This window comes from Pelodiscus sinensis, chromosome 13, assembly GCF_049634645.1.
Source record: "Pelodiscus sinensis isolate JC-2024 chromosome 13, ASM4963464v1, whole genome shotgun sequence".
NCBI classification, from domain to species: Eukaryota; Metazoa; Chordata; order Testudines; family Trionychidae; genus Pelodiscus; species Pelodiscus sinensis.
Window position 1 is genome coordinate 42,930,124 of NC_134723.1, and position 26,378 is coordinate 42,956,501.

At 46.6% G+C, this 26,378-nt stretch overlaps 1 protein-coding gene across 3 annotated transcripts in view; it reads left to right on the plus strand.

The window, feature by feature from the left end:
• The window catches only part of LOC102448866 (PAS domain containing repressor 1), a 100,519-nt gene that overhangs the window by 19,775 nt on the left and 54,366 nt on the right, over nt 1-26,378 (plus strand). For 2 of the 3 annotated variants that reach the window (XM_075941107.1, XM_075941106.1), the window contains exons 2-5: nt 16,003-16,059; nt 18,150-18,304; nt 21,117-21,208; nt 24,002-24,091. In XM_075941107.1, the coding sequence (XP_075797222.1) occupies nt 16,028-16,059; nt 18,150-18,304; nt 21,117-21,208; nt 24,002-24,091 (369 nt within the window). In that variant the 5' untranslated portion in view covers nt 16,003-16,027. Of the gene's footprint in view, nt 1-16,002; nt 16,060-18,149; nt 18,305-21,116; nt 21,209-24,001; nt 24,092-26,378 lie in introns of those variants that run through there. The other variant, XM_075941108.1, reaches the window with a different exon arrangement.

Here is a 26,378-nt window from a genome sequence, read left to right on the forward strand (position 1 = left end):
TCACGTGTAGCCCAGGCACGTTTGTGAGGTTGTGTGGAGGAGCAAGGGGTAAGTTACTCAATGACTGTTTGAGCCAAACCTGTTCTGTTGATTAATAGAGGCCATGGTAGTTCAGACGGGCAATCCGTACTCTTAGAAAATCACTAAGGCCTTCATCCTGCTAGCTGCTTGGTGTGAACAGATCCTGTGCCCACACGGAAACATCTTTGAACATGATTCTGGGATGCATTAATAGGTGTATTGTGAGCAAGACACGAGTGCTCATTCTTCTGTTCTACCCTGTGCTGAGTAGGCCTCAGATGGACCCCACTGTGTCCAGCTCTAGGCACCGCATTTCAAGAAAGATGTGGAGAAATGGGAGAAGGTCTGGAGAAGAGCAACAAAAATGGTTAAAGGTCTAGAAAACATGAGCTATGAGGAAAGACTGAAAGAACTGGGCTTGTTTAGTTTAGAAAAGAGAAGACTGAGAGGGGGCATGGTAGCTGTTTTCAAGTATCTAAAAGGGTGTTACAAGGAGGAGGGAGAAAAATTGTTCATCTTGGCCTCTGAGGATAGAACAAGAAGCAATGGGCTTAAACTACAGCAAGGGAGGTTTAGATTGACCATTAGGAAAAGCTTCCTAACTGTCAGGGTGGTGAAACACTGGAATAAATTGCCCAGGGAGGTTGTGGAATCTCCATCACTGGAGATATTTAAGAGCTGGTTGGACAGACACCTCTCAGGGATGATGGTGCTTGGTCCTGCCGTGAGGGCAGGGGACTGGACTCGATGACCTCTCAAGGTCCCTTCCAGTTCTGGGATTCTATGATTCAGGGGCAGAGGAATTTGTAGGATTGGAGCCTAAATTTTCTTGCTCCTGCATGTTTGGCTCACTCCTAGCCTCCAAGATTTGGTATGCAAGGAATGGATTGGAAGGGAGGAGGGTTAAAATAAGTTCACATCAGCTCTGTTATTGGAAACCTTGAGCATAGTACAGCAAACACAAAGCATGTTGCTCGCATCTTCAGCAATGTCACCCTGCAACATCTGAAACGTATTTTATGCCCCGGTGAAGAAAAAGAAAGAAAGAAATTGTACAATTTAATAGGCATAGCATAGAAAGAGGGCTGCTGAGGACATTAATGCTAGTGTTGCATTTTTAGATTAAAGGGCTAATTAAAACACGAAATAAAAATGTATGCAAAATAAACTTCCCATCTAATATCATGCCCCTTATGCCTTTGAAAAACTGCCCCATGTCTGTGTACTATATGTTACAAGAGGGAAACTATGTATCAGATCAGAAATCTGTTATTATAACAGCCTGGTTAGGAGCCATTAGAGAACTGTTCCCAATATGTAACAAAAATCAGATTTTGCAGGAAATGAAGCAGTTTTGAAGGTTTTATGTATTTATATCTACTTTGTTCAGAAGTGTCTCTTCAGTTGTAGAGTGGGTGCAACTCATTGTGTTGCTGAGGCGACGCGTTCTCTGGCCTTTAGCCTTACAAAAGGGGCGTGTGGGTTTCTAGAATTATTAAATGCCTAAATGTGCTTTATTGTTGCATGAGGAGGAACAGCACAAGGCCTAAAATAGGGTTTGGATGGGGCTTGAGTGGTTCATAGACATTGTGCCGGGCCTTTGCACAAGGGTGAAGTTCACCCTTAGTAGGTAAGGACAAGTTACAAGAAATGCCATTCGGCGCGTCAGACGGGGAACCTTGCCACATAGACACAAGTCTGAATGGGGTTTAATAAACAACCCAGCCCTAGAGAGTGGCACCAAAAAGATTTCTAGAAGACAAGCGACCTCACTGATTTTGACTAGAATAGGATACAGTGTCTGCCAGCTGTCTCCATCTCCTTTGGGAGGTTACAAAAAGAGTCCTAAAAAGAGAGCATATTGTGAGAGGGCAGAAAGGAGTATCTTACAGTTCTGTAAGAATGACGTCGGAGGAGGTCTAGGTTGGATATTAGGAAAAAGTATTTTACGAGGAGGATGGTGAAGTTTTCTTACCTAGGGAGGTGGTGGAATCTCCATTCCTAGAGGTTTTTAAGTCCTGGCTTGACTAAGTCCCGGCTGGGCTGATTGAGTTGTGGTTGGTCCTGCTTTGGGCAGGGAGCTGGACTTGATGACCTCCTGAGGTCTCTTCCAGCCCTGGGATTCTAGGATTCTAGGAGATAACATCACTGTCTTCATTGTGAGCGTTGGTTTCCTTTAGAAACGAACACGCCTCCCACCTGCTTTGTTATTCCAGCGTGTGAAGAGTAGGCCGAGCAAGCAAACCGGGAGAAAGAGTCTGAAAAAATAGAGAGATACGTGTTACCTTCTTCAATCCCAATATACAACATCCAGGTTGTGTTTTTCCATGGAAACCCCAGCATTGGAACCAGTGGAAATATATGCTGAAATTCTACCTATAATTATACGCAGAATCTGGCTTAGTGCATTTTTATCTTTATTCAGCTTAGAGGAGCCACTTTCCATGACTGTCAGTTGCCATGTTAACCCTTTGTTGCTGTTAGTTTTGTGTTTGGCCAGCTCAGTGAATGGGATACCAGAGCGCGTCAAAGCACAACAGAAAGCCACAGCACCCTTCTGACTTTCTTATCAAATTCCTGCATTAGGAGTGGTTATTGAATGTAGGCGGTCAGCAGGTCAGCCAATGTGGTGTCCTCCTTGCATGTCGCCAGCACGGCGACTGGTAAGTATTGTGCTGAATATTTCTTTTTCCAAATTGCCCGGCATTAAAAACATCTATTTTCGCACAGCGGGGTCGCTGTTTAAACGAAACCAAATTGTTATGAGCAGTAGATACTTTGTGGGAAATTTTGCACAACATCCTATTTAGGAGGAATTCTGCTCATTACATTTTCTGTGTTGTTTTTCTCTCTCTCACTCGCTTTTTATACTGTTGGAAACATTTGTATGAAAACCCACATGCCCCAGTTCTCTCTAAAGGATATAAAGAATTTCCTGTAGTTCAGCGAAAACTCGGGAAACCATTCCATGTAAGGAAGCAAGCTGTTTGTATTCTGCTTTTTCTCTGAGGACGCTTGTAGGAAAGACACCAATGTCTGTTTTTACGTATACAGGGAACCCCTGCACTTACGACCTAATTGGTTCCTGGAGAACAGTCATAAGTCGAGCTGTTGTAAGTCAAACCCTTATTTCCCATAGGTGCAATGTTATAAATGGCAGACCCATTTCATACCCTAAAAATACCAAAATTGACTACGGAAATGGAGGAAAACTAAACTAAATCATTCAAATAATGCTCAAAAATAACAGAAAAGTGAAGACCCGATGTGGTGGAGACGCACACAGTTCAAGCAGCAGCTGCTGCCTGGGAAGTCTGACTAACTTTATGCGTTACTTGTTTTGGGATGGTGCGTGGAGTCTGTGTCGTATGCTGTCGTAAATGCGAGCTGCGGACATATATTGGGGGGTCTTAGGAGCTATCTCGCATGGAAAAAAATGGTTGTAAATGCGGGGAGTCATTAGTCAGGTGATCGTAAGTCGGGGGTCGCCTGTAGAGGTTTTACACTGGTGTTATGTCATGGACTTTAATGTAGTTACTCCTCATTTACAATGGCATAAATCAGGAGAGAATCAAGTCCAACGTCTTTATTGCATAATAGTTTATTTACTCTTGATGCTAGTTTTCAGCCTGGTTTTGTAATACTCCATTATTGATATCATGGTACGCTGTGGAGGAAATAATTGTGCCAGTGTTATGGGATCTGTTTGGAAATAGGCCACAAGAGTAGGTGAACTCTGAGGCAACCAAGATTTCATTTCATACAGAATGTCCTCTGAAAAGATATAAGTAGATTTATTTCTTACTTATTCCCGACTGAGGGCTGGGGAGGCGGGGGAGGTTTGTGTTACTAATCTTATGAAGAGATTAATACAATGGATCATCTCTACTAGTGGTACCTTAAGGCCAGGATTGCCTCTTGCTGAGGGAGCAAACAGACACGTTCTCTGTGGCAGGAATTACAGCAGCAGAGAATTTGGCCTCTGTCTCATGCAGGTCAAGTGAAGGATAATTTGTGGAACGGTGCGGGCAGCAGGCATCCCACTGGTCAGGTTTGGTAAATGCGTGAGAGTAAATGTAGGTTTCAGAGGCAGTGTTGCCTGGACTCTATTTCCCAGAGCTGCCACTGGCTTGTCGGGTGACATTGGTCAAGTCACTTCCCCTCTCTGTGCCCATTTTCCCCATCTGTAAACTAAAGGCAGGATTTATGGGAGCCCACGCAGTGCTATTAAACTGGTGCGTCTAGGCCCGACCACAGCCTGAAGGGGGTAGAAGATTTTTTAGAGCTGTGATTTTATAATCTTCAGCCATACACTCAAGAACTAGTTGTAATGCAAATTTTACCTGAGGGCCTGTGGACGAACACAGTACATTCAGGTGCAGACAGTCTGCACCGGGGGTTGGTAAATGCCCGTGAAACGCTTCATTACCAGGTGAATGGCTCTTTCACAGGTTCAGTGTTCTGCTAATAGCTCTGGCACATTTCTTCACTTGTGAGGAGCAGCGCCACAAAACAAAGATTAGGAAGAGGCAGGTGGGTGGACATTCGGGGGGTGCCCCAAATTTTGGGGGACCCTACACAGCTGCATATTCTGGGTAAGGACAGCCCGGACTAGAGGAAATGACACTGAGCCTTGAGATCTCCTGACGGAAAGAGCTACTGATCCCTCGTCCGGACGCTCAGATTGGCACGAGGTGCGTGAAACAGGACTTCTCTGTCACCTTATCCCAAGGCAGGAGCACAGAAGGATGTAAATGTAGCGGGGTCCCATGCAGTTTTTGCTGAGCCTGGAGTGGAGAAGCTGCAGCGAAGCCCTGCAGAGGCCTTGCACCTTGAATCCCACGGAACAGCACTCGGTGTTGGCTCACTCTGCACTGTGGAGGGGAGGGGTTGGAGGACGAGGCAGGCGCTGCTTTAGCCCACTTGCTGCGGTTGTTCTGCCAGTGCTACACACTCTACGAGGACCGAGACGGACTCTCCCTCCCGGGCCCTGAGGCGTTCACCATGCCGGGCTCAGGGATCCAGAACGCGGCCGTAATTACCAAGATGCGGAGATTCAACTTCCTGATGAGGTGCAGAGCTGGGTGAAGGGGGGGGTTGTGAATGGCACCGTTATTCTCTGACAGTGCAACGTAGATACATTATCTCGCTGTCAGTCAGAGTGGCCTTCAGTGAGTTGAGGAGATCATCTCGGACCTTGAAGGAGCACATTTCTCACGCACGCTTACATCCCGGGGCAGGTCATGCCTGTGGAATTACAGCGTCGTTTTGTGCTATCCTCGGCGTTTGATTCAGCAGTTTTCCATCTTGGCACATTTTCAGAATTTTAGGAAGGTATTAGGCAAATTGATAGACCCAATAAAATAAATACCAGAATCTCTGTAAATTCTTTAAATGGTTGTTCCAACATTGTAGCTCTACAAGGTTTAGTAAATTAGTGTAGCAGAACAAGGTTGTTCAGTTGTTTACCTGAGGATCTAAAGTCCCCCAGAACACAATGCTTTCCCTTTTTTTTTTTCAAATGTGTCTGTTCATATTTCTAGTCCCTTTTTTCTTTTTATTGTCAGACCACAGCATACACTGGGGGGAAAAAAAACACCGTTGCGTATCTCTGTATCTTTCATTTCCATTCTGCTTTGAAACACTGTGTTCCCAAACAGCCTTTTATTGCTTTGATTGTTTTGTCTGATCCATTTTCTTTGGTCACCTCTTAGAAGCCACTTCAGAGTGTTATAATGAATGTAGCCAGAAAGCTGTCACAGGTAACAAGTTACATTTAGATTCCTGATCAAGCGGAGAAGAGTAGGTTCCAATTACCCCAGTTACAAGAAACTAACAACAGTATAGAATCAGAACTCGTATTGTTTCTTTGTCTTGCAACATTAATTTTGCATAAGTGTTCATTCCCTTGCCTGTACATTCCAACTTATATTGATATTTGTTATTGAAATAGCTGCCTTCGTGGCATACAACTGTATACTGATGCCACAGGCTAGATCGGATGTTAGACCCCACAGAGCAGAGAGACCAGGACATCAGGTGCTTTTTTATCAGTGTATCTGTGACAGTCATCCTGGAATGGAGGTAGATGAAGACGGAAGATACCCTGGAAAAGGAGAGAAGAGAACAAGCAGAAAGAGCATCAGTCAAGAAGAAAGTGGAAGAGACATTAGGGAGGAGGGCAGGTGAGATAAGAGCCAATGGGAACAGAGAAGGGAAAAGGGCAGTACTCTGGAATTTGCTCATAAAAATGTTTTTTACAAAATGTCAGTAAACGGGGGGGGGAGACACAGAAGACAGGAAGAGTGAAGAAAACAACAGGCGGAAATGAAAGGAAAGATACCGGGAAGCTGAAGGAGAGAATAAAATAATAAAAAAAAAAAGTTGATGCCTCTGTGCCCCACCTCATTTGGATTAGTGCCATAATTTTAATCCTCCATTTTTTGCCTTGTGTTCCCGCCTGTATTGCTGGAAAGTGTCCTGCAGTTCTGATGGGGCCGGGAGGAGAGCCCACGGGTAATGTTGCTGAGGAGACTTGTCACGCTGTTATGTGCTGTCGGTTGTGATTGGTTGTAGGCTGGTTGCTGTTGGTTGTTGGTTAGGAGGCCATGTGCTTTTAGGAATTTGTGTCTCAGAGATGAGAGAGAGAGAGAGAGAGAGAGAGAGAGAGAGAGAGAGAGAGAGAGAGAGAGAGCCTCTTTTCCTTGCGACTGCCTGACACTCTAGCCTGCCCTCTTTTGGGATGGGCAAGAGGCTAGTTACAGCTGCAGGATCTGCAAATGGTAGGCAGCTGATTTTAACGCTCTCACGTGTATGCTCCATACGACGACTTTTAGTGCGAAACAACCATAGAGATGTGGAAGCACTGTCTGGCTTCCAGATGCCATTCACGTTCACCTCATTGAATTGGTAACACTTGGCTGAAAAAGTTAAATTCAGACTTTTAAAAATGAAATCAGTTGTGTAGCCGTCAACCACAGTCATTCCCTCTGGTTGCCTGAAGAAGAATGAAACAGCAAGCAGACATATCAAAGCTTTTGCTGGGAATGCCATCAACTCTCTGATTTGTTGTAGCACCACACTGTGCTGCAAAGCTCTGCACCCTGCATTTGTGGGCAGCCCCTCAAAACACGTTATTTACATGTTCACTGTGCTGTGGTTGTGTTGGTCCCAGGATATTAGAGTCAGATGGGCGAGGACCAGGATGGCCTGTAAACTGAATACTTGGGCAGTCACTCAGGAGAGGTTCAAATGCCACCCAGCTGATGAGCAAAGCACCCACAGTCAGCAGCACTGTGTTTCTACGGGTGGTGCACGTCCACACATGCCTCGGTGCACACAACAAAATGTATTCTGCACCCAGATGGAAAAATGAAAGGGAGCCTTGGTGAGGACCCGAAGAACTGTTCTGTGTGTAAGCTCAAAAGCTCGTCTTTCACCAACAGAATTTGTCCAATAACAGACATCACTGTTGTCTCGCTGTTATTTACAAGGGCTCATTGTAGTAAATGAAATCTCTTTTCACAGTGTAAATACTAGAATGCCAATGCTTCCCTCACCTGCCAAATACTACCTGAGATTCTGATCCTGCAAAGATTTACATAGGCACTAAGCTGCACAGGCCGTGAATGGTGCCACTGAAGTCAAGGGACTACTCCGTGCATATAATTAAGGCTCAAGGTAGGCTTTATCACAAGCTCAATGGAACTAACTCAAGTCTGAGGTTGGACTCTCAGGACATCAAGCCCTTGTAGCTGCATAAGAATGGATCAAATGGTAAATGATCGCTACAGCCAACTATTCAGCTAAGCCAAGAAGAAGCTAATGATGTGTGTAAAATTAAGCACGTGCATAACCATGTGGATGGTCAAGGTATAAAATCCCAACCAGAAGATGTTTGTAGGAACATCCTTAATTGCCCTAGTGTTCCATTAACAGGAAACAGTGATTTTCAAGATGCTATTATACTTTGGCCCAGTGGACAGCCATGCTAGTCTGTAACTTTAAAAACAACAAGTAGTCCTGTGACACCTTAGAGACTAACAAAAATGTATATGTAGTATCATGAGCTTTCGTGCCCAGCTTAGCTGATGAAGTGGGATTTATCCACGAAAGCTCATGATACTATATATTTGGGTGCGTCTACATAGCAGGGCGTAACTGGAAAAGAAGCTACACAAATTGAGCTACATCAATTCTGTAGCTTATTTCGAAATAGGGAGAGTCTATACACCACTTATTTCAAAATAGAGCACTCTTCTCTGACTCCCCTTACTCCTCATCCAATGAGGGTTGCAAGAGTTGGAGTAAGCAGTCCTCCAGCTTGACAGCATTTCGACATTATTTCGAAATAACTGCCGGCTGTGTAGACGCGGACTAAGATATTTGGAAATAACACTAGTTATTTCGAAATCATGTTGCTGTGTAGACGTACCGTAGGGAGCCACAGGACTACTGTTTGTCCCTGTGGGTTATATTAATTGCTGATTTGCAGACTGCAGTACACTAATAAATATACATTTCTGCAGCCAAAGCTCCACAGACCCGGATGTCTCCTGAATTCAGACAAGCAGAGATGTTATTTTTTTAAGTTCTGCAAAGCAAAGGGATTATGTTATTTTTTGGCAGGCTATGGGGGTTGATTATGCCAGTATATTGCCACTAGCATGAAACAGCATTTCAGCTATTCATTGAGCTACTGGGGAGTCACCTGTATCTTATTATAACTGGCCTGCTGTAGTCCCCTTTCTGAAACCCTTGAAATGACTTGAAACACTGTGAAGATTCTAAAATGTAATGTACCCTTAAAAATGGCCTGTTTTCTAAACTCTTCTGGTGATAATAGGGAGAGACAACTTGGAGGGGTGGAGTGAGAACTTCTTCTCCTCTGAGGGCTGCAAGACTGATGAAATCCACATTTCTCTGCAGGTACCAGCACAAAATAACAAATTGCGGGGGTCTGACGACAGAGTTATCTTGTTGCTGCATTCCTGCACTCAGAGAGGTTCCGGAATCGTTCTGAGCCTTTCAGGGGAGGTTGTTCAGTTGCCCAGAAACAAATCTTGATCCCTCTGATTATTGATCTAGTTTAAGTAAAAGATGTAATTGTTTTAAATAGTTACAGACGGAACCATCTTATAAGAAACCTACAGTATTCTGCTGCTAGTCTGCCGCCATTAAGATTAGCCATAACCCTTATGATACTATTCTTAAGTATTCCGAGTACTATATTTAGCTCCATCTTACAAGACACGGGGCACTTAGTACTAAATGTAGCTCTGAAGTGCTTAATCCAGTTAAGAATATTTTGTCTTTAAGAGAACCCTTTCTGGTCTTTTTACAGCTCACCATTCTGCTGCATCTTGCAAAAAGCATTCATTCTTTCATGGCCTATACATTTAAGACATTTGTATTGATTTTTAGACTTTTCTTTTCTTTCACCTACTGCTGTCTTGGTCTCTTGTTGATTCAAACTATCTCTGACTATTGTTGGCTGTATCCCATAAGGATAGGCACATGGAGCTTAATTGTCCAGAGCCATGCATCTTGTGTAATTGTTTATGCATGTACAAGATGGATATACAAACCTGAATTTTCACATCCACTTTGTAGTGGTATAGATTGTAGTGCATTACTCTTAATTCAGGCCTGCTAGACGTCAACAGATTATTGTCTTGTGTCCACTTACCGGGAGATTGACACTGTAGAGATCAATCTCCCGGGGTTTGATTAGGCAGGTCTAGTAAGGACTGGCTAAATCAACCACTGATCACAGTCCCATCAGCTACAGTGCTCCACTGGATCATGAGAAGTAAGGGAAGTCAACAGGAGAGTTTCTCCCATTGACCTCGCACAGTGGATACGCCACAGAAATTCGAACCAATGTACTTTGACTCCAGCTTCGCTATTCACATAGCTGGAGTTGCGTGTCTTAGGTCGACTTTCTCCCCTAGTGTAGACTTGGCTCGTTACCTAAAGCATCTTGAGCAGAGCATGCACTTACCCTCAGGAGAGATGTGGTCTGTTCTCTGCAGCTGAGCTGCTGGTTGGCTTTGGACAAGTGGTGGCTCTCTCTTGTGCCTAGGGCATTTGCCTCCAGCACCCTGGGGCTGTTGGTTTGAGTCCTGGCCCTGACTCCCAAGGAGCAGCCTGGTACCCCCCACCAGCTTCCCCAAGGCTGAAACTGGCATGTCTGTAACAGAGCGATAACTCTACTTATCTCCTTCTTAAAGTGCATTGAGATACACCCATGCAAAGTGCTGTTTAAGAGCTAGGTATTATTGCTGGAGACGAAGCTGCTCTTTATTCAGCTGTTAAGGCTGATGCAGAAGATTGCCACCTGTAGAGGCTGATGGAAACTTCTCTGCAGAGACAACCAGAGAAGGCTTCCTTATAACCCTTTGGTTTGAGTCACGACTTGGGGGAAATTCCTCACTTTGGCTGAATTTTTCTAATTGTGGCCTCAGCCCAAAATTACATTTTTTGGAAAATTCGAGTAAAATCCACAACCAGCCTATTCTGATCCCCTACCCCTTTTTTGTCCCACTAAGTTAATCAAGGGCATAAAAACTTTTCTCGACATTAAAAATAATATGCACATATAGCTCCAAAATGCTTGAACTTCAGGAGAATTTCTGGGTGGTTCATCCATCCGGAGGTCTAGTCTTTAAGGCTATTTCTACACAGCAGTGTTATGTCAGGATAACTGACGTTATTCCAAAATAACAAAGAGCGCGACTACATTACAAGACTTTATTTCGAAATCATGTTGAGCTGGAGGACTTTTTATTCCGACTCCTGTAACCCTCATTTCATGAGGAGTAAGGGAAGTCAAAGGAAGAGTGTTCTTCTGTTATCTTCCTACTGTGTAGACAGTGCCAAAAAATGAGTTAAGCTATTTCGACTTAAGATACACAGTTGATGTAGCTGAAGTTGCGTAGCTTAATTCGAGTTTAGCCCTGCTGTGTAGCTGTGCCCTAAGACAGTTTGCAAAAATAAAGTTAATGGAGATATAAGCCATTTCAGCTAAGAGCAGAAGTACTATACTATTTATAGGTCAGCAAGAGAACATAAATACATTGCGGTCTCATTCTCCTCTCCTGCTAGGATAAACCGGTAATAATTCCATTGAAGTAAAAGCAGATAAATTGGTATAAAGATGATGTAAGTGAAGATTAGGAGTGTTAGACCCATCATACTGACACTTGTTATGTAGGTGGTGTTTTCAGCTGCAGTTTCATTGCGGTTTCACCAGTCGTTGCATAAAGCTGTGTCTGTGTGATTCTGAAATTACGTGTTCCAAACGGGAAACAGTAACAAAGCTAACATAGGTTCAATTATTAAAACATACAACATGGAAAGAACTCAACATAAGCTTTGAATGGCTTTCTCGTGTACTGCTATTCTTCAGGAGGTCTCTGAGTCCCCAAGAGAGAGCTGCAATTGAACAAGTTCCCTGAATTAAATTCTCAATGCAGACCTGATGACATAAAAGAGCGTGGCGCTAATGAACTGGAGTTTGATTTGTCTCAAGTTACTTATAGACTCCCTCTTCCTTTTCAGTGTATACTCACAATTGCTTAATATTGTTGGCTTTCTGTCTGTGTTACTCATGGTATTCAGCAGAGAGCCCTTATTTTCAATCCCCAAATCTTTCTCGTCTGCTTTTCACAAGGTACATACTTTACATCCACCAAAAGCAATGTCAGTGCTTGGACCAGCCTTGTCATTGTGTCTCCAGTTGAAATGCTTTGAACTAAGGTGGACCATGAACAAACTGCTTTTTTCTTCATATACCCAAGATATAGACATTGTCAATGGTTCATCTTCCTATTTTGCCAATTTGTACTGAATGGCAATGTCAGGAGCTTGTTACTGCATCTGAAATTGATTCTCTAGGCTCAGTGATAAGAGCAAACAGAAGAACCGTGAGGCTATAGCAGTGGTGTGCAACCTTATTTGATCTGCGACCCCTGCGCCGCAGGGGCCTCCAACTGCTGGGCCCAGCCCCCGACCAGCTGGATCTAAGTGCCGCGCCGCACATCTACCAACCCCCAGCCAGCTGGATCTAAGCATTGTGACCCCCCAGGAAGACATCCGTGACCCCTTTGAGGGTTGCGACCTGTGGGTTGCGCATCACTGGGCTATAGAACAGAGCTGACAACTTGAACAGCTTGGTGGGATGAAATAGTCTCTAAGTTTGATAAGCCAACCGATTATCATCGTTGTCGATGATGACCCTGAAATTATCGTGGGTTCAGCTGTACTCAGAGTGGGGTTTTTTGTGTGTGAACTTCTCTCCTTTGAAACAAGAAAAGTCTCAGCTCTCGGCTTTTGTGGGGACTACCAATGACTTGCGGAAAGAAGAGAGATGACAAAATTGGGCAATTGAGAAATAATGTTCATGGCAAAGGGATAAGAAGGTGTGAGGAAAAGAAAAATTAAAAGAATTAAAATCTTTGGACTTAAAATGAAGCTGAGAGCTCATGAGCTTTTACCTCAAGAGCAGTTGGAGAGTGGTGATCATGTAAAAGGAGTCCAAGTCCATCTTTGGATGCATATTTACGCTCGTGCTGAGAGATGAACATGGAGATCTGAGGGCAAAGTTTTGGCTGGAAGAATGAGTAAAGCCGGTATAAAATAGACTCAGAGCCATGACTGCTTGTCACAAGAACACACCATAAACTGTCTTGAACTTCACTGTTTTGGTGCAACTTTTTCCCACCCTGTGGGCCAGATAGTTTAGCTAAACCCCTGTCCGAACGGGTTCCTGAGGAATCTCTCTCCATGCACTATGGCAAACACCTTTTCAGTCCCCTCCCTACCCTCCTCCCACATCCTCCTACATAGTTACAAATACAGATGTGTCTCTGGCCAGGAGGAGACAGGAAATGCTCTTTCAGTGTCTGCGTAGGAAGCAACTGTCCCCTTCTTTCAGGTCCAAACTCTCAAGGGTGTGTCTACACTGCACTGTAACTCGAAATAAGATACGCAATTGGAGCTATGCACATTGTGTATCTTATTTCAGTGCTATTTCGAAATAGCTTATTTCATCATTTGGCACTGTCTACACAGTGCCAAATTTCAAAATAAATCGCTATTCCAAAACGTCCCTTACTCCTCGTAGAATGAAGTTTACAAGGACATCAGAATAGCGAGCCTGAAAGAACAGGCTTGCTGTGAAGACTCGAGATAGCTATTTTGGGATACTCCGGCATCCCGAAACAGCTGCGCAGTGTAGACCTGCCCTTTGAACCCCGGGGGAGCCGATGAAAAACCAAGACAGTAGGAAGTCAGTGCTTTTGCGGAAATTCAAGCGGCCAGTGTAGACAGCTGGCAAGTTTTTCCGGAAAAGCGGCTGATTTTCCGGAAAAACTGGCCAGTCTAGACACAGCCACCATGTTTTTCTACCATTGCAACACATTTGTTTAAACAACTTAATCGTAGTCAAGCGGGTGGTGACATTTTTGGGTATAAAAAGTACAAAAATAATAAAGGAGCTGTAAAACTTAAAACAAAAATTCTGTTTTCTCTAGATTTCACTTGCGTTGATGTACCCTCCGGACCTCTCTCGAGTAGCCCCTAAGGGTACTCATACCGCTGGTTGAGAAACACTGGTCTAGATGAGGGCTTTGGGTAACTGGAGTTAGAGGAGTTGCATGTGGTGTGAATGAGCCCAGAATGTGACCCATTATCTTTGGCCCTTGGAGGCTTTGCTGAGCTTTGACAGGTTAACAGGGAGCATTTTCTTAAGTGTGATAGAACTTGTCAGCTTTTATTAGCTGCTGCCTGCTAGTCGCAGTACAGGGGTGGGTTAACTGAATGTGTTCTCCCGGGAAGGATTAATTTTGCCTCATCTCTGTTTACATGGTGATAAGAAGTGTTTACCTTCCCCTGTCCGTCTGCGCCGATGGATCTGAGGAGTAAAGTGGGTGATTTCTGATTCGGTTGTGTGCGGTCAGTGGCTCGGGGCACTGTGTGACCTGGAACCACTCCCTTCTTGTGATGTGCCGTTACCTTTTGGGAAGAAATTAATCCTTTTGTTCATTCCCTTTGCCCAGTTTGCCTCTTGCGGTGAGGGGTGTTCCTGATCAGGGGAGAGGAGGCTACGCAGAGTTGGAAAATCCCCGGTTTAATGCAGGCAGCATCTTTTCCCTCTGAGCTGTGGGCAGCTCTATGGTGTCATTTGGGGTTGGAGCTGGCACACAGCAGAGGAAAATATTTGGATCGGTCCAATCCAGCATGTCCCTGGGGGCACCGGGGGTAGTGCCAGGGGCTTGCCATCAAAAATACTGGCGAGCAGCATGGATGCTGATTGCCTGCTGAAGTCCATGACGGGAGTAGATTCCTGTCGATTTGGGGGCTGGTTTTGGAGCACCGGGAGGCGGGCTGTGACCTGGCCAAGCCTGTCTCTGGGAGACGAAGGACGTGGGATGGTCGGGGCGGGGTTGTCCAGCTCTGGAATGTGACTGAATCCGGATTGCCCAATCTGAGTCACAGGCAGTAAATTGCCAGTGAAGACGTTACCCTGGTGTTCAATTTTCCACCACTTCATCCAGATCCAGTGCGCAGTGCTCCTGGCGGCAGCTGTCAGGCCCTGCGGCCCTGACCTGGGCAGTGGAAGGACGTAGAATAAAATAACGCCCAGGGCCTAGACCCACCTCACATGGTACGAAGAGGCGCCAATGACACTTCCCTGTGCCCCAGGGAGGCCAGGAGCTGTCGCCACCCTCTCCCAGGTTTAATGCCAGGTGGGCAACAGCTTTAGTGTACAGCCATTTACCATGAACTTAAGAACATAAGAGCGGCCAGGCTGGGTCAGACCAAGGGTCCATCTAGCCCGGTGTCCTGTCGGCTGACAGTGGCCAACTCCAGTTGCCCCAGAGGGAGGGAACAGCACCGGGAATCATCACGTGATCCGACCGCTGTCGGCCATTCCCAACCCTGACAAACAGGCCAGGGACACCCTCCCTACCCATCCTGGCTAATAGCCATTGATGGACCCAACCTCCATGGGTTTCCTCTATGAATTTACCATGTCAGGCGGCTGCTGGGGTGATGCACAAGGAGCCTGATGCAAAGCCCACTGAAGTCAGGGCCAGTGTTTTCATTTTCTTCAGTGGCCCTTTGAATACCTTGGCAGGCTCGACTGCCTTCTTGTTGCTGAATGCCACTCCCTTTATGGACTGCACTGGCTGCCTGTTCCCCCCTCATCCTTCTACTGCAAGGGAGGGCTCAGCTACTTTCCACCACTGCAGTTCCATCCTGGGGGGTTTACAGCTTGGACCTCCCTGGACCAGCACCCTCGGGACCTGACTGGTCTCGAACAAGGGAGTTTGCTGGTCCAGGGGAGGACAATGCTGGCCCCCTGGCCGCCAGCCCGGCTCCATTCCCAGCCCTAGCTGGACTCCAGCCGCTGGCCCAGCTCCACTCCTGGCTCCAGACCTGGACAGCCATCAGCCCCTCTGCCGCCGAATTCCATGCCAGCCCCTGCTCCCAGCTGCTGAGGTTCTCTGGTCCAGGAACATCCGTGGTTCTGCCAGCTGTTGCCGGACCAGAGAGGTCAAACCTGTACCAGCAACAGCACCTTGTGCTAGCACAGACTGGCACGGACCCTATGCTGAAACTGGCTCTCCTTTTTAACTATGCAAAACGTCCCCTCGGCCCTCCTTGTGCTCAGATAAATACGCGAATCTCTGGGCAGAATTTGCCCTAGAATGTATTTCATAATTTTTTTTCTGCACAGAAGTATTGCGATGCCTTTTGAGGGCTAGCCCATTATCACTTCTCAATGCTGAGTATTCTGGGTACAAGGAAGTGCACCATCAAAGTAGGGGAAGGTTTGGAGAGAAACTAAATGAATAACCTGGGTTTTAATTATTTTGAGCATGAGAGTCAACCGTTCCGACTTGCCAAGTTCAGTGTAATTGGACAACGCTTCCCAGGTCTTAAAGGAGGTAACCCTTGCTTTTTTCCTTCCAGAACCCTGTGTCGTGTAAACGAGCTGATGGATGAAGATGAGAAGGACAGGGCAAAGAGGTAGGGAAGGGCGCACGGAGCCTTTGGGGCGGTGTGCATTAAATCGCTCTTGTACGTGGAAATGTAACAAGATTTGCTTGCATGGTGATTGGAATTCTGTTTGGAGCCTCATTCACCTACTGTGGATGTGAAAGGCAAAACTCCCACTGAATTAGCCAGATCCCAGTTAGCCAGATTGCATTCTTTATATGTCAGAGTTAGCGCAGGGACAAATATGCAGCCTCTTTCATCACCCAGAGGTGTAGCTGATGCCCAAGGAGAGGCTAATCGACGCTCTGAGATTGCTAGGTCACACTCTCTTGCCCTCAGGATCACTGATCATCTCATTCCTGTTTGTTATGATGATTCACTGCTCCTCGTTGGAGATTTCACTGGTTTGATTTAATACCTTGTTGGAGGATGGTTTTTCTGTGAAGCTTAAAGGAGGTTCCAGATTAACTCCGGATGTGAATTCATCTCTCTTAATAAAACTGTGACCTTTCTAATTTTTCTTTGGACTTTCACTCCAAATACAAATGTGCCCAAGTAAGTGGGTCTGAGACTCCCCCCCCCCAAATCTGGTGTGGGGTGTTTGATTCTAAATCTGAACCTGTGTGGGCTTTCTATAATACGTGTTCCAAACTTCCAGATGAGACGCGCTTGCCGAGAGAAATACATTTGTCAAAGGTTTTAATTACAACTGGCGCCTGGCTGCTGCATAGTAGGGTTATTTGTGATAGTAGCATGAAGTGGACTCTTATGCTAGAGATTGCACATGGGCACGCTTCCTGCTTTACTATTGATTTTACCAAAGGGGAAAACGTGATTAAAACCTTCTTAACCATACTCAGGGCAGGTTGGAAGTTGGTGTGTGGTTTCTTCACATATCACGGTACTGCTCAGTTCAGATTTTCAAACTATTGTGGGGCCTCAAGTTTTGTGCAGTTTTTTCACAGCCAAGTTTTTCTGGGCACAAACTGGTGTGTGCATGCTACACTTGCATGCTGAAAGCAGGAACTTGGTCTCTCACCTGGTTTGGCACACATTGTGCAAAAATACAGGCATAAAGAAACTACTTGGAAAACTATAAGTATACTCAGTTGTGGGTGCAATTTCAGAGGCTTCTTTGAAAATAATGTGTGTAATGGGTGAAATTTTTCCTATGAAACTTTTTTTTGTCTGAAAAGTACAGGTTTGGTGACATCAAAATGTTTTGTAAATTCATGTCTGTTTCACTGAATTGTTTCAGTAACACAAAAAATTTGGAGAAAGTGAAACATTTCAATTTTTCAGTTTGAAATGACAACTTTTTTATTTTACTTTAAAGAAGACTTTATTTTTAATTTTAAATGGGTCAAAATTGAAACTTTTTTATTTTTATCGTCACAAAAATGTTTCGTTTAACTTGATGTTACATTTGTTTCAACTTTTTGATTTACTAGAAAATTGAAACAATTGTTTTTGGTTTGACTCAAAGCAATATTTAAAATATTCCTTTTAAATTGGCAGCAAACGAAAAAAATTAAACTGCTCGGGTTTAAAAAAAACACCCCAAACCAACCAACCAAATCCCCTGAATAAACAAATGTATTTACTCCAAAGAATATACATGACTTTTCCAACTTCCAGATGTTCCTTGTTCTTTCTGAGCTTGATCCTGCTGTGACCTGCTGGGTACTCTGGGCCCAATCCAGCAAAGTTCTCAAAAATACATTTAGCTCTAAGCATCTGAGTAGACCTATTGAAGCCCATAGAACTGTTCATGTGCTTAAAGTTAAGCATGTGCTATCGTAATTTGCTCAGGCTACAATACCAGAGAAAGTTGACCTAAGCTACCAACTCTAGCTACATGAATAACATAGCTGGAGTCAACCTACCTTACGTTGAATTACTGTGGTGTCTCATCCAGGGTAGAGTAAAAAAGAACGACTTGTGATTGATTTGACAGGTCTTCACTAGACCTACTAAATCGACTGCTGGTGGATCGATCTCAGAGTATTGATGACGGAGGTCGTGTAGATGTAGCCTCAGTCTGAGCTGCTCATCAGCTTGTAGGATCAAGACGTAGCCCCCTTGCTTTCCTTAATGGTGTTTGTGCTTTGACCAACCAGGGCATCACGCAACAAATCTGAAAAGAAAAGGCGAGACCAGTTCAATGTCCTCATCAAAGAGCTCTGCACAATGCTGCAGGGTCATGGCCACCCTCTCAAGATGGACAAGTCCACAATATTGCAGCGGACCATTGACTTCTTGCAGAAACAGAAAGGTATTGGATAGCGCTCGGCCTGCTCTTGCCAGCCTCCCGGAAGAATTGCAAAGGGGGTCATCAGAGCAGTTGGCTAGCCCTCCATTTCTGGTGAGAACAGGGACACTGAGTGGCAAAACAGCACCGCGGTGAGGAGAGGAAGGCATCCTAGCCAGACTGGGGCCGCAGGGGAGGCTAGAGCAGGAGGAGGCAATAATTTTTGGTAGGGGGCCACTCCAAAGTTTTGGAAAGTGGCCAAGATCTGCACTTTTCTGTGGAGGAAGTGCGGGGTCTAGAATGGAGGTTGGGTGCAGAAGGGCACATGGGGTAAGGGACTGGGGTGCAGATGACAATGTGAGGTCTAAGAGGGAGTCTGGGTAAGGGAGGGGGTTGTGATCTGGGTCAGGAGGTTGGGGTGCAGGGTGAGGGAAGGGGTCGGGGTGCAGGAGAGGATTCTGGCCTGGGGGAGGCTTGTGGGGGGGGTACAGGGTCTGGGAGGGAGTTGTGACCTGGGGAAGGGGGGTGCAGAGGTTTTGGATGGTGACCTGCAGCACCCCCAAGGCAGGCTGGGCACCCTGCCTGATGCAGCCCCAGATTGGGTAAAACTGCATCCTACTCCCTCCATGTGGCTCTCAGCTCCAGGAGTGGGGAGAGGCTTGCGCTGCCCCCACACCCCAGGCCAATCTTGCAGCTCCTATTGGCTGGTTGTTTCAAGCCAATAGGAGCTGAGAGATTGGCTGAGGTCCATTCCTGTTGGCCAGTTGTTTCCAACCAATAGGAGCTGAGGATTAGGCTGGGGGTGGAGAGAGCACACGAAGCCTTCTCCCTCCCTCCCTCCAGAGCAGAGAGCCACATGCAGCAGCCCTGGGTTGAAAGCAGCGGCTGCTTCGTGCCTGAGGGTCCTGGCAGGGTGTCCACGGGCCGGATTCCAGTGGCTTGGCCAGCCAGATCCGGCCCGCGAGAGGAATCTTGCCCAGCCCTGGGCTACAGGCTGAATTCTCCGACGCAGTGTTACACCACAGGCAGGGTAGCGGGGGGGCAGAGGGTTTGGATGGTGACCTGGGGGAGGGAGTTGGGATGCAGGAGGGGGAGGGGTTGTGGTTTAACAGGCAGGCACAGCTTGTGGTGTAACGCTGCATCAGAGAATTCAACCTCTAGCCGGGGTGGGCAAGATACCTCTCGGGGGCCGGATGCTGTAATGTGCAACCCTAGGCCAGAACCTCGCCGGGTGTCTAATTACAGATTCTAGTCCCACCTCTGCCCTCCCTAGTTCCTTGCATCTCTTGGCTTGCTTCCCTCTCCTTGTCCCTTGCTCCCCAGTCAGGGCCATCCTTACCCCGGGCTGCCATGAGGCACCCATGTAATAGCACTAGAGCCCCATAAAGCCTAAGGAGGTCCCTGTCTCCCCTCTACATTTTCTAATTCCTTGTTCCTCTCTGTGTCATCCCATTGCCTCTTCTGCTCTGCCTTGAATCCTCTTTGCCCTGCCTCTTCTCTCCCTCCCTTGCTGCTCTGCTAGGTTCTGGTGTCCAGTTCTCCATCGCTTCCCTGTCGCCCAGATGTCCTGGACCCTGCTATGTGATCCGTGACCCGGTCTCTCTCCGCAAACTCTTTGCACCCATATCTCTTCCTCCCCATGGCCCCTTTGCTGTTTGCTTTCTCCTGACTCCCACCTCTTTCTTTCCTTCTCCCGCTTCTCCCCCACAGACCTGCCAAGACTCGTTTTTCCTCCCCACCTTCCCTGGATTGTCAGTAGGGGTATGTCTAGACTGCATCCTTCTGTCGGCAGAGGGATGCAGATTAGGCAGGTCGACATTACAAATAAAGTGGGGATTTAAATATCCCGTGCCTAATTTGCATAAAAATGGCCACCGTTTTGCCGACTCAGCACTTTGTCTGCAAAAAGCGGCAGTCTAAAGGGGGATCTGTCAAGAAAGAACGCCTTTTTCCCTTGCCTCCTGCAAGGAGGTTTACAGGATCTGTCGAAAAAGGCATGTTTTCTCCACAGATCCCCCTCTAAACTGCTGCTTTTTGCCGACAAAGTGCTGAGTTGGCAAAAACGGTGGCCATTTTTATGCAAATTAGGCACGGGATATTTAAATCCCCACTTCATTTGCGATGTCGACCTGCCTAATCTGCATCCCTCTGCTGACAGAAGGATGCAGTCTAGACAGACCCTAGGGGAAAGGGCACCAGAGGACTCACTTCAGGGCTATCCCTCATCCCTCTGCGCAGGAGCTGAGGTTACGCACCAAGCAGAGCAAGCCAGTGGCTACCAGGCAAAGGCCTCAGAAGAACTTTGTGTCATGTGGGGGGAAGGTATTTCCATATCCAGTTGCTTGGAGCCTTATGGAGTATGTCACCCACCAGCTGAACAAGGGACAGCTGGCGTCTGGCCTCACAAGGGCTAGGGGATGCCTCAGGTGGCCACCTGTGCTGCATCTGCCCTGAATAGGTGTGGACAGCACCATGAATTGAGTAATTCTCCCTCCTTGGGAGGTAATTTCAGATCTGAGGTCAAGTATTTCTGCCAACCGTAGCTCTCTTAGTCTGAAGTAACCTTGCGCTCTGAGAGGAGTTTACTCTGACCACAGAATTCAGGCCCTGACCTTCATTTTAAAACTATTTCTTCTCACACCTCCTTTATATCTGCCCCTTTTCTTGATCTTCCCAGTGACAGCCGTACAACAATGGACCCGAGACTTCTATTTAGGAGGGCCCCGGAAGGTGAAGTCCATCGGAGCCCTTCGGGAAAGGTCTAGGGTTACCTCAGAAATGAAAAGCAACCCGACTGAAGTGAGTCCTGTCACTCCTCTGCTGTTTTCTCTTTCAGAAATCACAGCACAGACCGAGGCCTGTGAGATTAGGCAAGACTGGAAGCCTTCGTTTCTTAGCAATGAGGAGTTCACCCAGTTGATGTTAGAGGTGAGAAGAAATGAAAGATTTATGAGGGCAGGGCACTGGAGGGCTCAGACGTACGGTGCCTTTTCTCTCTCAGGCATTGCACTAGCAAAGACTGAGACCACGTAGCTCATGCCTGGAGAGCCTTGACTGTTGTCGGATTATTACTGTTCCTCTTATTGTTTGCGGGATGGGCTTGGGAGCTTCACTCATGGGGCAGGTCCTGGTTGTACGAACTCAGAATAAAAAGACAGTCCCTGCCTCGTACAGAGTTTATGGACGATAAACAATTCTCTGTCACTATCAACCTTGTCTGGCTTTGAACGGGTGGCAAACTAAGGGTTGCCAAATGAAATGAATACATAGCAGATTTAAAACAAAAGGAAGTTTTTCTTCAGTCAGTGCACGGTCAACCTGTGGAACTCCTTGCCAGAGGATGTTGTGAAGCCCAGGACTTTAATGGGGTTCTAAAAGGAGCTAGATAAATTCATGAAGGATAGGTCCATCACTGGCTATTAGCCAGGATGGGTAGGAATGGTGTCCCTAGCTTCTGTTTGTCTGGGCCGGAAATGGGTGACAGGGGAGGGGGTCACTTGATGATTCCCTGTTCTGTTCACTCCCTCCGGGGCATCTGGCATTGGAACACAGGACATTGGGCTAGATGGATCTTTGGTCTGACTCAGTATGGCTGTTCTTATGTTCTTATGCAAATGCAGTGGGGGGAGGAAAAGGGCAGGACCCCCCTCACAGAACAGTCAACCGAGCTGACAGTCTCAGCAGAGAACCCGCTGCCTCCCAGGTGTAGCCTGAAGCCCGTCGGAGGGCAGGGTGGAAAAGTCCACACTGCTGTTGCGTGTCCCATGCCTTGCCTGTTTTGTGGCTAAACCGGGCCCTGCGAATCCCACTCCTTTTGCCAGTAATGCTTTCAGGGGTGGCCTGTGAGCCTAGGTGAACTAGGCAGTTGCCTATGGCGCCGCTGGCCCGGGCACCCGATGATGATGTCACGGCCATTGACGGCCGTGCAGGCGGGGGCGCCGATCACGCCTTTCGCCTGGGGCGCCAGCTGCCACAGCCGGCCTCCGGCCGCTCCTGAATGCCTTCAGTGACACTCGCAAAGGAGCAAGACCCTGGCTCTCGCCCCAGCGTTCCTAGCGAGGAGAGACACGGGCTGTAGAGGAGCTGAGATGTTCTGCAAGAAGCCTGCGCCGGGTTCCGTGTAGCATGCCGCAACGGCGGCGCGTTCGCCCATCCTGGGAAGGCAGTGGCACTGTTAAGGGCACCGGTGGGGTGGCATTGCAGTGTCTTGGTTAGTCCTTTTCACCCGGGCGTCATGGGTGAAAAAATCTGCTCGTTCTTTCCGGGAGTTGCTCTCACCCAACTAGTCCCACGTTTTCGGTTGAACCAAAACAGCCCCCAGCCTGAGCAGCGGCCATGAGAGGAGTTTGGAACAGCGCTTGCTGCAAGGGGGCCATTCATACGCCAGGCCGGTTTGCTAATCTGCGCTGAGACAGTTTGGCCCTTTTCTTTTGATTAGCGAGGGCAGAGCGAGTGAGATGAAGTGATGGGGAAAGGGAGAATGGATAGTGCCTAACCATCCAGCCCTGCTCCCCGTGAGCTAAACTACACAGCGAGGCTTTGGAGGAGATTGCTTTGTTTGTTGTGCTAGCCAAAGATAAGATGTTCCTGACCTTGCTGGTGCAGAAGAAGAGGGGAATGGGCTGGTAATGCAGGAAGGAAACACACTGACGCAGAACGAAGGGAAAGAGAACTTCAGCTGCAGTGCGAGTTCCCCCTCGTGCAAGCTCAGATGCTTTTGGGCCTTGCTAGCTCAGTAGCACTCACCCAGCCACACAGTCCTAGAGCAAGGGAGAAGGAGAAGCAGCCGCCGGAGATGAGAGAGAGAAACCAAACTAAGCTAAAAAACGATCGTTTCAATCATCGGTTCCACGGTGCAAAGCAAAATCGATCCCTTTTAAAATCTCGTGGGCGGCCGTTGCACCGTCTGTGTGTGTCTGTCGTTTCCATCCTGTGCTTGCCAGGATGGCATTTAGTGTTCATCAGCGGGTTAACGATTGCGTAACTTGCTCCATCGGCATCACCCCAGTCAGCAGGATTGTATGGGCCTCGAGAGAGGCCCCAGGTGTCCTGTATCTTGCTTCATGTTATATCAGGATTCCATGGCTGCGAAATGCAAGTTGAATTAATGTTCCCGGGAAAGTCATTAGCTGGAAGGACCCTGAACGAGACGCCATGTTTAGTATTCATCCTATGCTGAAGCACAGTGGATGTGTGTTGGTTGCAGACTGTTAGGGTATGTCTAGACTACATGGCTCTGTTGACGGAGCCATGTAGATTAGGTTTCTAGACATAGGGAAATGAAGCGGTGATTTAAACAATCGCCGCTTCATTTACATCAAAATGGCCGCCGCACTGTGCCGATCAGCTGTTTGGCGGCACAGCGCGGTAGTCTGGACGCTTGGCAGTCGACAAGGGAAACCTCATAGAATGAGGTTTACTGGGGTGGTTGACAGGGGTTTCCTTTGTCGACTGCAAAGCATCCAGACTACCGCGCTGTGCTGCCAAACAGCTGATCGGCACAGCATGGCAGCCATTTTGATGTAAATGAAGCGGCGATTATTTAAATCACTGCTTCATTTCCCTATGTCTAGAAACCTAATCTACATGGCTCCGTTGATGGAGCCATGCAGTCTAGACATATCCTTAGAGACATCGCTTTGGGGGAGGGGCAAAATCACCTTTATATTGTATTTAAAGTTCAGGTACATTCTTATTTTTTTCCCTGCCTTTTATCACTAGGCATTAGATGGATTTCTCATTGCACTTACCACTGACGGGATTATTATTTATGTATCTGATAGCGTCTCCTCTCTTCTCGGACATTTACCGGTAAGCTCTAACACCATAATATAATGCTTGGACATCGGATTTTTACTTTAGAATGTCCAAAATGTTACATCTTCTCTGAGGCTTGAGAACATCATGCCTTGGCAGGGGTGGGCATGTACCCCTCCCTTAGCCCAGGAAAGCCCAGGCATTATGCAGAACTCTTCCGGGGCCATGTGATATACCTCAGATACATCCTCCAGGTGGACTTCTGCCTACTTAGCACAATCTGACGCTAAAATTGCCCTAAAGGAGCAAATTCTACCACCCCCATTGGTCCCTCAGCCCTGGTCTACACTAGGCCGTTATTTTGAAATAACCCCCCTTAGGTTGAATTTATAAGTGGAGCATCCACACAACCAAGCCCGTTATTTCAAAATAAGGGGCTGCTTGTTTCTAAAGCCGTACTCCTGCTTTCCATGAAGAATAACGTTACTTTTGAAATAGCGGTCATGTGGACGCGCCGCTGCCGCTGTTTCGCAATAACTACTCTCCCAGAGTCATTCGAATGAATTACTCCCTAGGGCTTCCTGGGGCTCTAAGTCGAGATAGCGCATCCACAATATCAGACCCTGCCTTGGACTCATTTCGAGGCTTCCGCATAGGAAGGAAATGCTATTTTGATTTTGTAAAATCAGCAGTTATTAAGTTGAATTTAGCTATTTCAAAGTAGTTCCCTCGTGTAAACATGGCCTCAGAATATGTGCTATTTCAACTGCAAGACTTCCATTGACTACCGGGGGTCAGAATTCAGCCCTGTGCAAGAAAAAGCTTTTTGCCGAAACTGTAGTGTCTTAGGGTATGTCTACTCTACAGCGTTATTTCCAAATATCTAATTTTGAAATCGTTATTTCGAAATATATTATTTCGAAATAACGCGTCTACACACAAAATGCAATTTGAAATAGCTTTTTGCTAGTTCGAAATATTGCGTCCACACAGACTGGACGCTGAATCGCATTTAAGGCCAGACGGAACTGGTTCCAGTATGGCATCAGGTCAGAAATTACCTTGTGGCCAGAGCGGCCAGCAGGGCACCGTGGGAAGGGCTGGAGGCCCCCTATTTCGAAATAAGCGTCTACACAGCGCTTATTTTGAAATAGCAATTTCGAAATTGGCGCTATTCCTCATGGAATGAGGTTTACCAATTTTGAAATAAGCCCTCCGCTATTTCAAATTAATTTCGAAATAGCAGTTGGCTTGTGTAGACTCTAGGAAAGTCTACACAAAGTCTAAATAACGGCTGTTATTTCAAAATAACTTTGCTGTGGAGACATACCCTTAGCGACTTAGCCAGCACAAGTGTGCATGAGCAGGGTATATAGCGTGACTGATATTTGGCCTTTTTTTTCAAATCCTACCTTCCTTTTGGGCTAGTAATATTACATACCTGGAATAAATTGCCCAGGCCTGGAATAAATTGTCCATGGAGGTTGTGGAATCTCCATCTCTGGAGATATTTAAGAGTAGGTTACATAAATGTCTGTCAGGGATGGTCTAGACAGTATTTGGTCCTGCCATGAGGGCAGGGGACTGGACTCGATGACCTCTCGAGGTCCCTTCCAGTCCTAGTGTTCTATGATTCTATGATACCTGAGTATTACACCTGGCCACACTGCATACCAAGAGTTACAGCATTCCCTACATGGGGCCTGCTGGTCTGTCAGCTGCTTCACCGTGACCCAAAACGTGACTACACATTTACCAAGAAACCCATCCCGTGCTACAATCTCCTTGCACGCCTAGGATAGTCAGTTTCCAGTCCGTTGGCGTTTGTCATGCACAATGCTAGCCATGTTGTGTCTGCCATGGAGGAGAGAACTAACTGGTCGAGTGCGATGCATTCCTGAGCGTATGTGCACAACAGACCCATCGGGAGGGTCCAAAATTACTGTGAAATCTCTAAATAATAGATTTTGCATTAGACTCTCTGATTTAGCTTTAAAAAATGCGGCGTAATAGTCGCCAACGTTTTTTGTTTGACCGTATATCTGAGGCCGCTCATGTGTGTTTTTTTAATCCACCAAGTCTGTGGAAAATATTGTGGTCATGGAATGTGCTCTTGATAATGCTATTTTCCAACAATGTGCAGCTGGTGCAAGAGCTAACTCTCCCCACTTTTGATCAAAAGCACATGGGCATCAGAAGAGTATGTGACCTAAGAAGTTTCTGGGAAGAATCCTAGTAAGCAGCAATTTGATATTGTGGCTATTCCCCCAAAAGTATAGTTGGTTCTAGTATTTGGTGCCAATCGTGCCTATATGACAGCATGTCTTCATCGGATTTTTTG